The following is a 14,124-nucleotide window of genomic DNA, read 5'->3' on the forward strand; positions in this document are numbered from 1 at the left end:
TATTTAGATGAAAGAACAGAATCATTGAATTTTGCAGCACGGAAGAAGCCTCTCAGTCCATCGCATCTGTTTGTGAGGCTATTATTCTAATGTTGTGACCACCATTGTTCAAATAACCAGAAGAATATTGTGCTACGCTAACAGTTGGAAAATTAGAATACCTGTGTGCAGCACCTCCAAGGTAGAATATTAATTTTGGAATGCTCTACTGATTTCCCAAATTGCAGCATGTTATATAGAAGGAGATGATTAACAGAGGACAAGCACTCTGCCATTTTGTGGGATGTTTGCTCGACAGCACCAGCTAGAGTTCAGTTTGCACCCCGCCTTGGACTTGCAGGTAACACAGCTTTGCCTCAATGCAAGCAAGTGTTTTGTTTCTACTGGGGGGGATGGAATTTATACATGTGCAGGTTGGAAGGAAGCTCCCTCACAGGCCTTTCTAAACCTGCTTCAGGTGAAGAGCCTGTAGGTTTTTACAAGTTTTTGCAAACCAATTGCTTGACTTGCAATGAGTGAAATAAAAGTTGTCGTTGGGAGGAAATTTGGGCCCCCCTACCCCAGCGACAAGCAAGACCACCAGAGCTCCATTGGAAATGTATTTTTTTTATTGGCCCTAGGGTTTGGTAATTTTTCATTGACCCATGGGCTCTTTCTTGTTGCAGCTTCTGCTGTGATGGGTGCAGGTTCAGTATGTTATAGCAGACCCTACAGCACTGTTCATGTTTATATGTGTCAATCTAGCTGTTATCTTGAACTACTGCACCGTGGATTTGTCTTTTTTTAAAAAGTGTTACCTTTGAGTGTTTCTGTTAAGTCCCGGTGTCTCTGTTGCAGCTTTGTGGAGAGTTTTGCTGCTGCTTTTAGCTTTAGTCAGTCTGGCATTTTTTTTACTGTAAGAAGTTTAACAACACCAGGTTAAAGTCCAACAGGTTTATTTGGTAGCAAAAGCCACACAAGCTTTCGAGGCTCTGAGCCCCTTCTTCAGGTGAGTGGGAATTCTGTTCACAAACAGAACTTATAAGACACAGACTCAATTTACATGAATAATGGTTGGAATGCGAATACTTACAACTAATCCAGTCTTTAAGAAACAAAACAATGGGAGTGGAGAGAGCATCAAGACAGGCTAAAAAGATGTGTATTGTCTCCAGACAAGACAGCCAGTGAAACTCTGGAGGTCCACGCAACTGTGGGAGTTACAAATAGTGTGACATAAATTCTGATTCTAGGATCGCATGATAAAGACTCAGGAGGAAAAAAGCAGAAATATTTATGTGAAATAGTGTGACATAAACCCAATATCCCGGTTGAGGCCGTCCTTGTGTGTGCGGAACCTGGCTATCAGTTTCTGCTCCGCGACTCTGCGCTGTCGTGTGTCGCGAAGGCCGCCTTGGAGAACGCTTACCCGAATATCAGAGGCCGAATGCCCGTGACCGCTGAAGTGCTCCCCAACAGGAAGAGAACAGTCTTGCCTGGTGATTGTCGAGCGGTGTTCATTCATCCGTTGTCGCAGCGTCTGCATAGTTTCCCCAATGTACCATGCCTCGGGACATCCTTTCTTGCAGCGTATCAGGTAGACAACGTTGGCCGAGTTGCAAGAGTATGTACCGTGTACATTTTTTTTACTCTCACTGATTATTTTTTAATGTTACTTATTTCCAGGTTTTGCTTTAAAACTTTCTGCTCAATCGGTCAACAACAACTTGCACTAAATAGAGTATTTAGCATGCCCCTAGGCATCTCACAGGAGTTTTATCAATCAAAAATGTGACACTGAGGCACTTAAGGAGATATTAAGGCAGATGACTAATATCTTGGTCAGAGATAGGTTTTGAGTGGCATCTTAAAAGAGAGGAAAATGGTTGAAAGATAACGAGGATTAGGGAGAGAATTCCAGAGTTTAGGATGTCAGTAGCTGAAGGCACAGCCTCTCCAAGACTCATGACTCCAATTCTAATAAATTACGTGATTTTCTTTAGCCTTTCCTATGCATTTCCTCACTATATTCTTCATAGGAACAGCCCCAACACTCCCTTCCCTGAACAAAGAACAATACAGCACAGGAACAGGCCCTTCGGCCCTCCAAGCCCGCGCCGCTCCCTGGTCCAAACTAGACCATTCTTTTGTAACCCTCCATTCCCACTCCGTTCATATGGCTGTCTAGATAAGTCTTAAACGTTCCCAGTGTGTCCGCCTCCACCACCTTGCCTGGCAGCGCATTCCAGGCCCCCACCACCCTCTGTGTAAAATATGTCCTTCTGATATCTGTGTTAAACCTCCCGCCCTTCACCTTGAACCTATGACCCCTCGTGAACGTCACCACCGACCTGGGGAAAAGCTTCCCACCGTTCACCCTATCTATGCCTTTCATAATTTTATACACCTCTATTAAGTCTCCCCTCATCCTCCGTCTTTCCAGGGAGAACAACCCCAGTTTACCCAATCTCTCCTCATAACTAAGCCCCTCCATACCAGGCAACATCCTGGTAAACCTCCTCTGTACTCTCTCCAAAGCCTCCACGTCCTTCTGGTCGTGTGGCGACCAGAACTGGACGCAGTATTCCAAATGCGGCCGAACCAACGTTCTATACATCTGCAACATCAGACCCCAACTTTTATACTCTATGCCCCGTCCTATAAAGGCAAGCATGCCATATGCCTTCTTCACCACCTTCTCCACCTGTGACGTCACTTTCAAGGATCTGTGGACTTGCACACCCAGGTCCCTCTGCGTATCTACACCCTTTATGGTTCTGCCATTTATCGTATAGCTCCTCCCTACATTATTTCTACCAAAATGCATCACTTCGCATTTATCAGGATTGAACTCCATCTGCCATTTCTTTGCCCAAATTTCCAGCCTATCTATATCCTTCTGTAGCCTCTGACAATGCTCCTCACTATCTGCAAGTCCTGCCAATTTTGTGTCGTCCGCAAACTTACTGATCACCCCAGTTACACCTTCTTCCAGATTGTTGAGATAAATCACAAACAGCAGAGGTCCCAATACAGAGCCCTGCGGAACACCACTAGTCACAGGCCTCCAGCCGGAAAAAGACCCTTCCACTACCACCCTCTGTCTTCTGTGACCAAGCCAGTTCTCCACCCATCTGGCAGACAGGATCAAGGAGAATCCCAAGGCATTTTATTCATACGTTAGGAACAAAAGGGTTGTCAGGGAAAAAATCGGACCTCTCAGGGACAAAAGTGGGGAATTATGCTTGGAGCCCAAAGAAGTTGGGGAGATCCTAAATGAATACTTTGTGTCGGTATTCACAAAGCAGAGGGATGTGTTGACTGGGAGTGTCTCGGAGGGGAGTGTTGAACCGTTGGAGAAAATCTCCATTACAAAGGAGGAAGTGTTAGGTTTGTTAGAGAATTTAAAGACTGACAAATCCCCAGGGCCTGATGGAATCTATCCAAGGCTGCTCAGGGAGACGAGAGATGAAATCACTGGGCCTCTGACGCAAATCTTTGTCTCGTCACTGGACGCAGTTGAGATCCCAGAGGATTGGAGGATAGCTAATGTGGTCCCGTTATTTAAGAAGGGTAGGAAGGATAACCCGGGTAATTATAGGCCGGTGAGCTTGACGTCCGTGGTGGGGAAGTTGTTGGAGAAGATTCTTAGAGATAGGATGTATGCACATTTAGAAAGGAATAAACTCATTAACGATAGTCAGCATGGTTTTGTGAGAGGGAGGTCATGCCTCACTAACCTGGTGGAGTTTTTTGAAGAAGTGACCAAAATGGTTGACGAGGGAAGGGCCGTGGATGTCGTCTATATGGACTTTAGTAAAGCGTTTGACAAAGTCCCTCATGGTAGGCTGGTGAAAAAGGTTGGATCTCATGGGATAAAGGGGGAGGTGGCTAGATGCTTTGACCTCATGCCACAACTGCATTTACGGATATTAAACTCTCTAGAAACTTTTAACTTTCCTTGTAAAAGTTTTCTACATTTCATATTGTCTGACTTTTGAGGTATAATACCATGGCAATCAACATATTAATAAGTAACTTTAAATGGCTGAACCATTGAGAATTGTTAAGCTTTCCACAGTTTCCTGGTAATTATTGTTTGTCAGCAATGGCTTCACTGGGCAATAGTGGCCATGTGTCCTTATTATGAATAATTTAACTTCTTTTCAAATACATTTAAACAGTTTGATTGCAGTGCACACACTAGAAGCCAGACCATTGCACCATTGAACATTAGCTTAATTTCCCGATTTGCTTAATTGTGTACTGCCTCTTACATTTCCATCTGCATTGCGTGGGTCATCTGTATTGTGTGCCAACTGCAACTGAGGAAAGGACTATTGGAAATAAAGTAAATCATACTTAAATGTTTTTATTTTCCAGAAACAAGTAACTAATTTGTGTGTGGTCTATTTTAATTGTTTTCGGCACTGTGACCAAATAAAAATTAAATTTAGGCTATCATGTTTAGAAATGGAAAGACAGCAACTGATCTCCCCTCAGCCAATTACTAATAGTACAGATTTCATTATCACTTAAATCCATTTTCCAGAGCTGTTTCCCAGCTGGTCTGCTGGATGGAATAATGTTGGAATATTGTAAAAATGCATTCTAGAGAAGATCGAAATGTTATGCGGTTCAGTTCAGTTGCATGACTGTCATCTTTTCGACAATCACGGTAAAGAAACATGTCCTATCACTATCTCCCTTTATCTTGCACAACTTTGTCATTTAATATCTCCTGCCTTCCACCTTATCAAACTCCTTCCCTTTTGATCTTTCCTCTGCCATCCCCTTGTTATGGTTCAGAAACTCCAAAGTGTTGTATGGAGCTCGCCTGGATCATAAGTTTTGTATCTTGAATTTGGCTACGATAAGCATGATAGGTTTCACTTCAGGTATGATTGAAATGACCCACTCGGGAGCTTTTATCAAAAAGTTTATTTAAGAATATAGTTAACATGTATAGTAAGAATATTAGCAATAACTTCTATCAATTACAAACAACACCAAAACAACAACGATAATGTATCACCCTTATCGAATATAGGAGCTGTCCCAATCAAACCAATCCCATAAGTAAGACCCTTCAAACAGGTTTAATACAACATAGACTAATGCTCACGTGATACTGGAATTGAGTCCTTTGGTTGAAGTCTGCAGTTCTCTGGATAGACTCAGAACAGTTTGAAGTCAGAACAGCTTCCCAAAACACCAGGGACTCGAGGCAATCCACCAACAGCAGGTTCCCACCTTCAGATACAGAAGATCTTGTTTTCGATGACCAGCAGAATTTTCAAAACCAGGGAGAGAGACACTTCTCTTCAGCTTAATGTCCCTTGAAAACAGCAGCTCAAACTGAAAATGGAAGAGTTTCAGTCACCTGACCTGCCAACCATTTTTTCTCCTAACAATACAGAGTCATAAACATCCCAGTAAAAATCTACAAACACCCCATTTAAGCAGCCATGAAAAGACTCCTCCAGATAAACTGGCGACTTATTGAGAAAACAACTGAAGCTAAAAAGGCCTGCTTACAACTGCAGTAAACCTGATTTAGAAAAAAACATCTAAAGGTACACTAACGTCAGACCTTATTCCTGTCTTCATACTTGATTAAAAACCTCTGAAGCGCAGTCACCGTTGTAATATAGAGTAATGTGGAAGCCAGTTTGCATACAGCAGAATTCTACTAAGAGAGCGACCAGATAATCTGTGTGTGGGATGTTGTTTGAAGGATAAATATTAGAAAAGACATTGGGTGAACTGCCCTGCTCTTCTTCAAACGATGGAGTAGTATCTTTTATATCCAGCTGAGAAGACAGACAGGACCTGAGTTAACATTTCATCCGAACACCAATCCCTCTGACTGTGTAGTCCTCCCTCTACTGCACTGAAGTGTCAGCCTGGATTATGTGCTCAAATCTTGAGCACCGGATTTGAACCCACCTCTTTCCGACTTGAGCAACATTGCTACCAATGGAATGATGTGTAATGGCTTCTGGCAATGGGCATCTTTAATCACTTGCATTTCAGCTACTACCAATTAATAACAATCAAAGCCAGTTAAAATATGTGGAATGCCACAAAGTGAAGACATTTAGGAAATTAATTTCAGATTGTAGGGTCCTAGAGTTGTAGGCAATGTATTCCGAGGAATCGGGCGATTGCAAAGCTGATGTAAATGAGATCATGAGGCACTTGAAAAGTGACAGTGAAGGTTCTCAAATCAATAGGGTTTGGGTAACCACCAGCCATCACTGAGGCCAGGGTTGTCAGATGAATGGCCTGTGTGTGATTAGGTTGTATGTGGAGAGTTTTAGACCATTAGAACATTTGCATCTGATATTCCCAAAAATACTGTATGGTGGGGGCTGAAAATTCCAGTGCTGCCAGTGAATTATCAGGATGTAGATGGGCAATTACAGTGTTATAAAGGGGAGCAACCAATCTAAGGGACTGCATGAGTCACTGATTTGGTGAATTACATTTTCATTTGAGGCTTTACTTTGAATCTGGTCGAGAATTAAAAGATGATAGTATTCTTCCCTAAGGTCTCACTTTGCTATTTGAAATGAGCTAGACCCAGCAAATATCTGAAATCAAATACTGAAAGACCATTCCTCACTGTTTGTGCTTCCCACTCGGTCATGTATGTGCGCTCGCTTTATTTATTGTTTAATCATAATTGGCCTGAGTGTATTAAGGGGGTTAGCACTGCTGCCTCACAGCGCCAGGGACCCAGGTTCGATTGGGTCATTGTCTGTGTGGAGTTTGCACATTCTCCCCGTGTCTGCCTGGGTTTCCTCCAGGTGCTCCGCTTTCCTCCCAGAGTCTGAAAAATGTGCTGGTTAGGTGCATTGACCTGAACAGACACCGGAGTGTGGCGACTTGGGGAATTTCACAGTAATTTCATTGCAGTGTTAATGTAAGCCTTACTTGTGACTAATAAATAATAAACTTAAAAACCAGCCTGGTATCACAGGAAAGGACTCCCACCGAAGACAAGACAAGCTCGGCAGGATATTGAGCGCTGTCACTAAACTGTATCCTACCCTAAGAAGTTGGCTGATGCAGGTAGAGCAAAGTTGTATGGACTTGTACATCTGCTTATTGTGTGGACAATTTATTCGACACAGGAGAAAATGGAGAAAGAAATGAAACTTCACAAGGAGCAGGAGACAGAAAAAGCCAAGGAGAGAGCAAGACGACTAGCAGCAGAGAGAGCAAGCGAAAAGTTTCAAGACTGGCTTAAGAAAAAGAAGCTGCAGAAAATGGAGACAGAAAAGATGGAAAAGGCAAGATTACCTTTCATGTTATATTTTAGTAGCTTTATTCTGAAGTTGTTGCCAAGAATTTGGTTCGATAGTGTTACATTGTGAAATTATATCAGATTATGGCCATGAGATTATTTCATATTTTTAAATACCGTAATTAAATTTTGAGCGCAACACTGTTGCTGGATCCCAATAATAGGATTTTGTAAATAATGGTTTGGTAGTACAGAAACAAAGTATTGCTGAAAAAATTAATGCTGTCAAAGCTTTTTGTCTTGCACTCATCAGGACAGATTCAAGGGGAACAACTATTTATACTACATGAGGAAAGAGTGATGATTGGTTGGCAAGTTGACCCTGATTGTTCTAGGCATTGCCATGGTGGATGCACCAGGGAGCTATTGTCCTCCATGCTTTTGTTTAATTCATAAAGGTGCAATAACTTGGACATATTCCTTTGCCTGTCGAGACCAAGCCCCTGCAAATAAAATATGTAGCTTCTGTTAGGAAAACAGAGGTAGTTTTAAGGGATTTAAGAGACTTGGGCGGAGAGATTGCAGATGGAGTTTAATCCGGACAAATGTGAGGTAATGCATTTTGGAAGATCTATCTTTTCAAGATAGGAACTATACAGTAAATGGCAGAATCCTTAAGAGTATTGATAGGCAAAGGGATCTGGGTGTACAGATACACAGGTCAAAGTGTCAATGCAGGTGGAGAAGGTAGTCAAGAAGACATATGCCATGCTTGCCTTCATCGGCCGGGGTATTGAGTTTAAGAGTTGGCAAGTCATGTTGCAGCTTTATAGAACCTTAGTTAGACCGCACTTAGAATATAGTGTTCAATTCTGGTTGCCACACTACCAGAAGGATGTGGAGGCTTTGGAGTGGGTACAGAAAAGATTTACCAGGATGTTGCCCGGTATGGAGCGCAGTAGCTATGAGGAGAGGTTGGAGAAACTTGGTTTGTTCTCACTGGAGTGACGGAGGTTGAGGGGAGACCTGATAGAAGTCTACAAGATTGAGAGGCATGGACAGAGTGGATAGTCAGAAGCTTTTTCCCAGGGTGGAAAAGTCAATTACTAGGGGGCATAGATTTAAGATGCGAGGGGCAAGGTTTAAAGGAGATGTACGAGGCAGATTTTTTACGTAGAGAGTAGTGGGTGCCTGGAACCCGTTGCCAGGGGAGGTAGTGGAAGCGGATACGGTAGTGACTTTTAAGGGGTGTCTTGACAAGTACATGAATAGGATAGGAATAGAGGGATATGGTCCCCAGATGGGTAGGGGGTTTTAGTTAAGTCAGGCAGCATGGTCGGTGCAGGCTTGGAGGGCCGAAGGACCTGTTCCTGTGCTGTAATTTTCTTTGTTCTTTGATTTATATTTGAATGGGTAAAAATTAGAAATAATGTATAATTTAAAGTAACTTTAATTTAATGTTTCTGTGGAAGGAAGGGTAATACCTAATTAAGGGTAATACCCTTCTTTGTCCATGCTGGACAAAGGTGTTTGTATGCGTGGGGATTGGTTAAGTTCCAACTGTGATTCATATTGTGCTTAGAGAGAGTTATAGAGTGAAGAATAAATAAGCTAGCTTGGTTGCTTAGCAACTAGGGGCATTGTAAGGTTGAAAAGATTTTCAGTTTCCACTGGATATATTGTAATTGAAGAAGGACGCCAGGGAGTGAACATCTGTCAACTCTGCCTGGAGAAAGACTGAACAGGATGGGAGCTGCAAAGAGGCAGGTTTCTCAAAGAACCAGTTACTGTCCAGGTAACCAGGGAAGTGGGACTGAAAGAATGTTGTAAGGTGACTGAAGTTAAGAGAACAGAGACCAAGTTATTGTTCAGTAGAATTCAAGGAAGAATAAACAAAGTGTTCTGAGTTAAAGAGACAATTGCAGTACCTAGATTTAAAATGGGAAAGTAGACTTCTGGGGTAAATCAAAAGTTTGATGCTGATTTAAGAGAGTCTGGGAATCAATAGTTAAAACAATTGTGAACAGTTTGTACAGCAGTCAAGACAAAGAAGTCCTAAAGGGGGTGGTGTAAAACCTGGATATTGGATTTGCCGCTATAAGTGGAGCAGAAGCCAAGAGTCAATTGGAAAACCTGGACTGGGTTTCGGAACACAAACTGCTAATGGAAAACCTTATTTTGAAACAAGATTTTAGAGTTTGTTTTTAGGTGGCAAGTTTGGAAACTCTCACATGACAATCATCTGGGGGGATTCTGAGGAGAAATCTACAAGTGCTAACTTGGGTTCAGAGTGGAGTGTGTGTATTTGACTACAGCCAACTTTGTTACTGAGATCATTGAGCTCGATGTACTTTGTAATCCGTGTTACTCTTAAAATCTGTGTCTATTTGTTAAGGGGAGGGGAGTAAAGAGGCATTATACCATAATCCAACTTTTCACATTCGCTAAATGTTTTTGTTTCTTGTTGTTATAACTAATTAGTGGCCTTTGATTCTGTTGCTCCAATGTTCCTGAAAATAAGTAAAAGTTAGTCTTCTGAGGCATGTTCCGTTCTGGGATCTTCCTGTGTCATTTGTAACGCCAACTGGGATCGTAACGCTTCTAGCAAGCTAAATGAGTTAAACTGAGCGCCTGAGCCATAATCTTAAATTGGTTGTTTGTGTAATTCTCAACACATTCGGGATTTCTTTTAGCAAGAGCTATCCAAACGTGGAGTCACATCCAGTGTTAGATATGATGTTCTGAGTTTTGCCAGCACGATTAATTACAGTCAGTCCTCTGCCCATCTGATCAATAATTCAAAGCCAACACAAAAACAATGGCACGTGCGGTTTCCGTCCCCATATGTCACTAAACTACCAATCTATACTGCTCTGCCTCTGTGTCTTGAATGAATTAAATAGTTATCAGTATCCACGTGTATTATTAGCAGGATATTTTAAGGAGGAGAATATTTGCTTGCCTTGTTGACTCCGATTTGGATCTGTAAGCGATATCTGTGTGATACTGCAAATAATATTGACTTTGTCCTAAATCTTCAGGATGAAGAAGAAAAGAGAACAGCTGAGACACAAGAAAGGAAGGAAAAAGCAGACAGGGTTTACCAAGAGTGGTTAGAAAAGGTGAAAACCAGACCTCGGACTGTTCCAAGCAGCTTTGGTTATGCTAATGGTAAACTCACAGGTTTGTGTCACCCAATTAAATTACCGCCTAAACGTTTCCTCATTGAAACCATAGATTGCATTTATAAAATTCAGATTAAACTAGGCACTGCAGCAAGATATAAAATGTAAGCTGTTGTAGTCAGAGTTTGTTATTCCAACAGGCTGTATCACTATCCTAGAATTTTTACCCTTTTGATAATGTTACAAATTAAATTGGACAGTTCAGAGTCTGGAATATGCTACAAGATTGTTTCAGGTTGAAAGATTGAGGTGACTTACTAGACATGAGGGTGAACTTAATGAAGCTGGAGGGTTTTAACCTTGAGATATGTTACTGCCTTGCTACATATTTCCATGTGTGTTATCTGCATAATAAGTGGAATTATAGCCACTTATTTCTTTTTTTGTGTGATTATGCTTATGGGAGTCTCATGACTGCAGGAACAGCCAGCTGGATCCTGCTGGTCTCTACACAGCCAGAGGTAACATTCAAAGTTATTTGATTTGTGGCTACAAAGGAATTCCATATATTTTATATTGTTTATTATTTTTTAAAAACAAATTTACTATTTTTGAGCTTTGCCGGTAATGTGATGTTATACAAAATACTCAATAAAAACGGACTTGAGGTTAATTGAATGATCTGAAACTGTTGATCAACGTGTGGTCAGATATTGTTTCTTGGTACTCATTTCAAAAGTGCTCCGAATTGCTGTTGATGTGATCTCAATACTAACCACCCATTTAATGTGAAGAAAAAATGCTTTCTGGGGAACCAGCTGTTCAGCTCCATTGCTACTCTCTCAGCGCAAAAAAAAAACTCACCTTCCATTCTTTTGACCTTCCTTAACTTTGTGCTTCTCCTAGCATATCAAATTTCAGACAGCTGCCCGGAGGACACCAAGATGTGTGCACATAGCTTCCATAAAAACATTGCAGAGATTTTCGAGTTTGCTCTTTCTCCATGTTATCCTCCTGACGATGTCTTATCAGTAGCCTTTGTTTTGCAGCTGGTTTTGATTGCACCCACTGTTTGCTGTTGTGCTTTGTGGAGGTAAGCCTGCCCCATGGCCGTGCTTTGGTGTTCCCGAGTGCTGTCATTCCTTGTTTGCCTGATAACAACCAGAACAGTCTCCTGTTTATCGCACTCCAGTTTGACAAATGTGTTCCAGCTTCCCCATCAATGCTTGTGAAGATATGCAGGACGTTTAGGTTTTCCTTGTCGGTTGACTTCATTTCGTATTTTACATTTTCCTCCAGTGTGAAGACCGGAGGGCATTCTAGTTTTCAACCATATATGGTGGGGGATTTTTCTTATAAATTTTGGGCTGTGTGAAAGAAATGCTTATGTTTATGCACAATAGACTCTCTCTCTTCCCAAATGGCTTTTTCCTTTCCCTGCTCGTAGTGGAGCACATTAAGCTCCTCTCTAAATCTCTCCCTGACAGCTTTCTGAAATTGATAACTTATGGAGAACTGTGAAGACTAACACTGCACAACAGTACAATAAAGCATCAACTCCAAATATTTCCATTTCTGAAAGGAAGCAATACTTTTTTCAGCAATTTCCTGTGAGCTGTTGACGCTTGATATAGTATTTTTGAAGAAAGAAATTAAAATTCGATACTTACAATTTCTTATTTGATTGCAGTATTGTTGTTTCAGTCCTGGAAAGGTTAACCAACCCACTGTTTCTTGTATATTTGTATTTGAATTGCACAGCCCTGGACAGTCTTCACACAAAATTAATTTGCGTGTCAACGATTTTGAGTCCTGTCTTTTGAAGCAAAATATGTTTGTTATATTTCAGGATACTACGATGGAAGTTCATATCCAGCCCCAAGCTACTGCAATCCAATTCCATGGAAGCCCATCCCTGTTCCACGCTCAGAAGATACCACTAAAAAAATAACATGCAAGATAAAAGAGAAGCCAAAATCCACTTATCAATATGGAACACATTCAAATGTGGCTTGCAGGCCAAAGGACAATCTTATTGTTGGAACAGCATGGAGGAAAGCAAGATGACTCTTTTTTTTTACTGACTGCATTTTGAAATCATTATTTAAATTTTTGTCCTCGTTTTTTTGGCAATAATGTCATGATCACACTTTTTATTCATGTTTATATTTTAATTAAAAAATGATTTAATATTCCCATATCAAGTCTCATCAAATCTGCTTTTTCTATTATTTATGTTGGACAATAGAATCATAGAACCGTACAGCGCAGAAGAGGCTCTTCGGCCCAATGAGTCTGCACCAACACGTGAAAAGCACCTGAACTCCCACCTAATCCCATTCTCCAATATTTGGCCCATTGCCCTGAATGTTGTGATGTGCCAAGTGCTCATCAAGATACTTTTTAAAGGATGTGAGGCAACCCGCCTCTACCACCCTCCCAGGCAGCGCATTCCAGACCGTCACCACCCTCTGGGTAAAAACGTTTTTCCTCACATCCCCCTAAACCTCCTGCCCCTCACCTTGAACCTATATCCTCTTGTGACTGACCCTTCAACTAAGAGGAACGGCTGCTCCTTATCCACTCTGTCCATGCCCCATATAATCTTGTACACCTCGATCAGGTCATCCCTCAGTCAACGAAAAGGACCCAAACCTATCCAACCTCTCCTTAACTTAAATGTTCCATCCCAGGTAGCATCGTGGTGAATCTCCTCTGCACCCCCTCCAGTGCAATCACATCTTTCCTATAATGTGGTGACCAGAACTGCACACAGTACTCCAGCTGTGGCCTCACCAAAATTCTATACAACTCTAACATGACTTCCCTGCTCTTGTAATCTATACCACAATACTGTCAAATATGAAACGTAGCTTTGAGTGTTTCTTTCAATTAACCAGCCATTAAGTTTATCTCCACAACTTTATATTAATCGTATTACGGTGCAGTTATGAAGGCATACAGCATGCTTGCCTTCATCGGCCGGGGCATTGAGTTTAAAAATTGGCAAGTCATGTTGCAGCTTTATAGAACCTTAGTTAGGCCGCACTTGGAATGTAGTGTTCAATTCTGGTCGCCGCACTACCAGAAGGATGTGGAGCCTTTGGAGAGAATACAGAAAAGATTTACCAGGATGTTGCCTGGTATTCAGGGCATTAGCTATGAGGAGAAGTTGGAGAAACTTGGTTTGTTCTCACTGGAACGACAGAGGTTGAGGGGAGACCTGATAGAAGTCTACCACATTTTGAGGGACATGGACAGAGTGGATAGTCAGAAGCTTTTTCCCAGGGTGGAAGAGTCAATTACTCAGGGGCATAGGTTTAAAGTGTGAGGAGCAACGTTTAAAGGAGATATACGAGGCAAGTATTTTTACACAGAGGGTGGTGGGTGCCTGGAACTCGCTACCGGGGAGGCAGTGGAAGCAGATACGATAGTGACTTTTAAGGGGCATCTTGACAAAACATGAATAGGACGGAAATGGAGGGATATGGTCCCCGAAGAGTAGGGGATTTTAGTTCAGTCGGGCAACATAGTCGGTGCAGGCTTGGAGGGCCGAAGGGCCTGTATTCCTGTGCTGTAATTTTCTTTGTTCAAGGGAAGTGGAAGAACGGATATGTCAGGAGATACTGGATAGGTGCAGGAAAGAAAATAGGGTTGCTGTAGTGGGAGACTTCAATTTCCCTGGTATAGACTGGAAATCGCTGAGAGCTGGGACTCTGAATGGGAAGGAATTTGTAAAATGCGTACAGGAGGGTTCTTTGGAACAAT

The 14,124-nt window shown here is 41.8% G+C and overlaps 1 protein-coding gene across 1 annotated transcript in view; it reads left to right on the forward strand.

The window, feature by feature from the left end:
* LOC144498995 (coiled-coil domain-containing protein 34-like) overlaps nt 1-12,553 on the forward strand; it is a 30,931-nt gene extending 18,378 nt beyond the window's left edge. The window contains exons 6-8 of the mRNA XM_078221024.1: nt 7,119-7,277; nt 10,273-10,414; nt 12,206-12,553. Of these exons, the coding sequence (XP_078077150.1) occupies nt 7,119-7,277; nt 10,273-10,414; nt 12,206-12,423 (519 nt within the window). The 3' untranslated portion in view covers nt 12,424-12,553. The remainder of the gene's footprint in view (nt 1-7,118; nt 7,278-10,272; nt 10,415-12,205) is intronic.
* The last annotated feature ends 1,571 nt before the right edge of the window (nt 12,554-14,124 follow it).

The sequence above is a fragment of the Mustelus asterias genome, chromosome 9 (genome assembly GCF_964213995.1).
Source record: "Mustelus asterias chromosome 9, sMusAst1.hap1.1, whole genome shotgun sequence".
Lineage (NCBI taxonomy): Eukaryota > Metazoa > Chordata > Chondrichthyes > Carcharhiniformes > Triakidae > Mustelus > Mustelus asterias.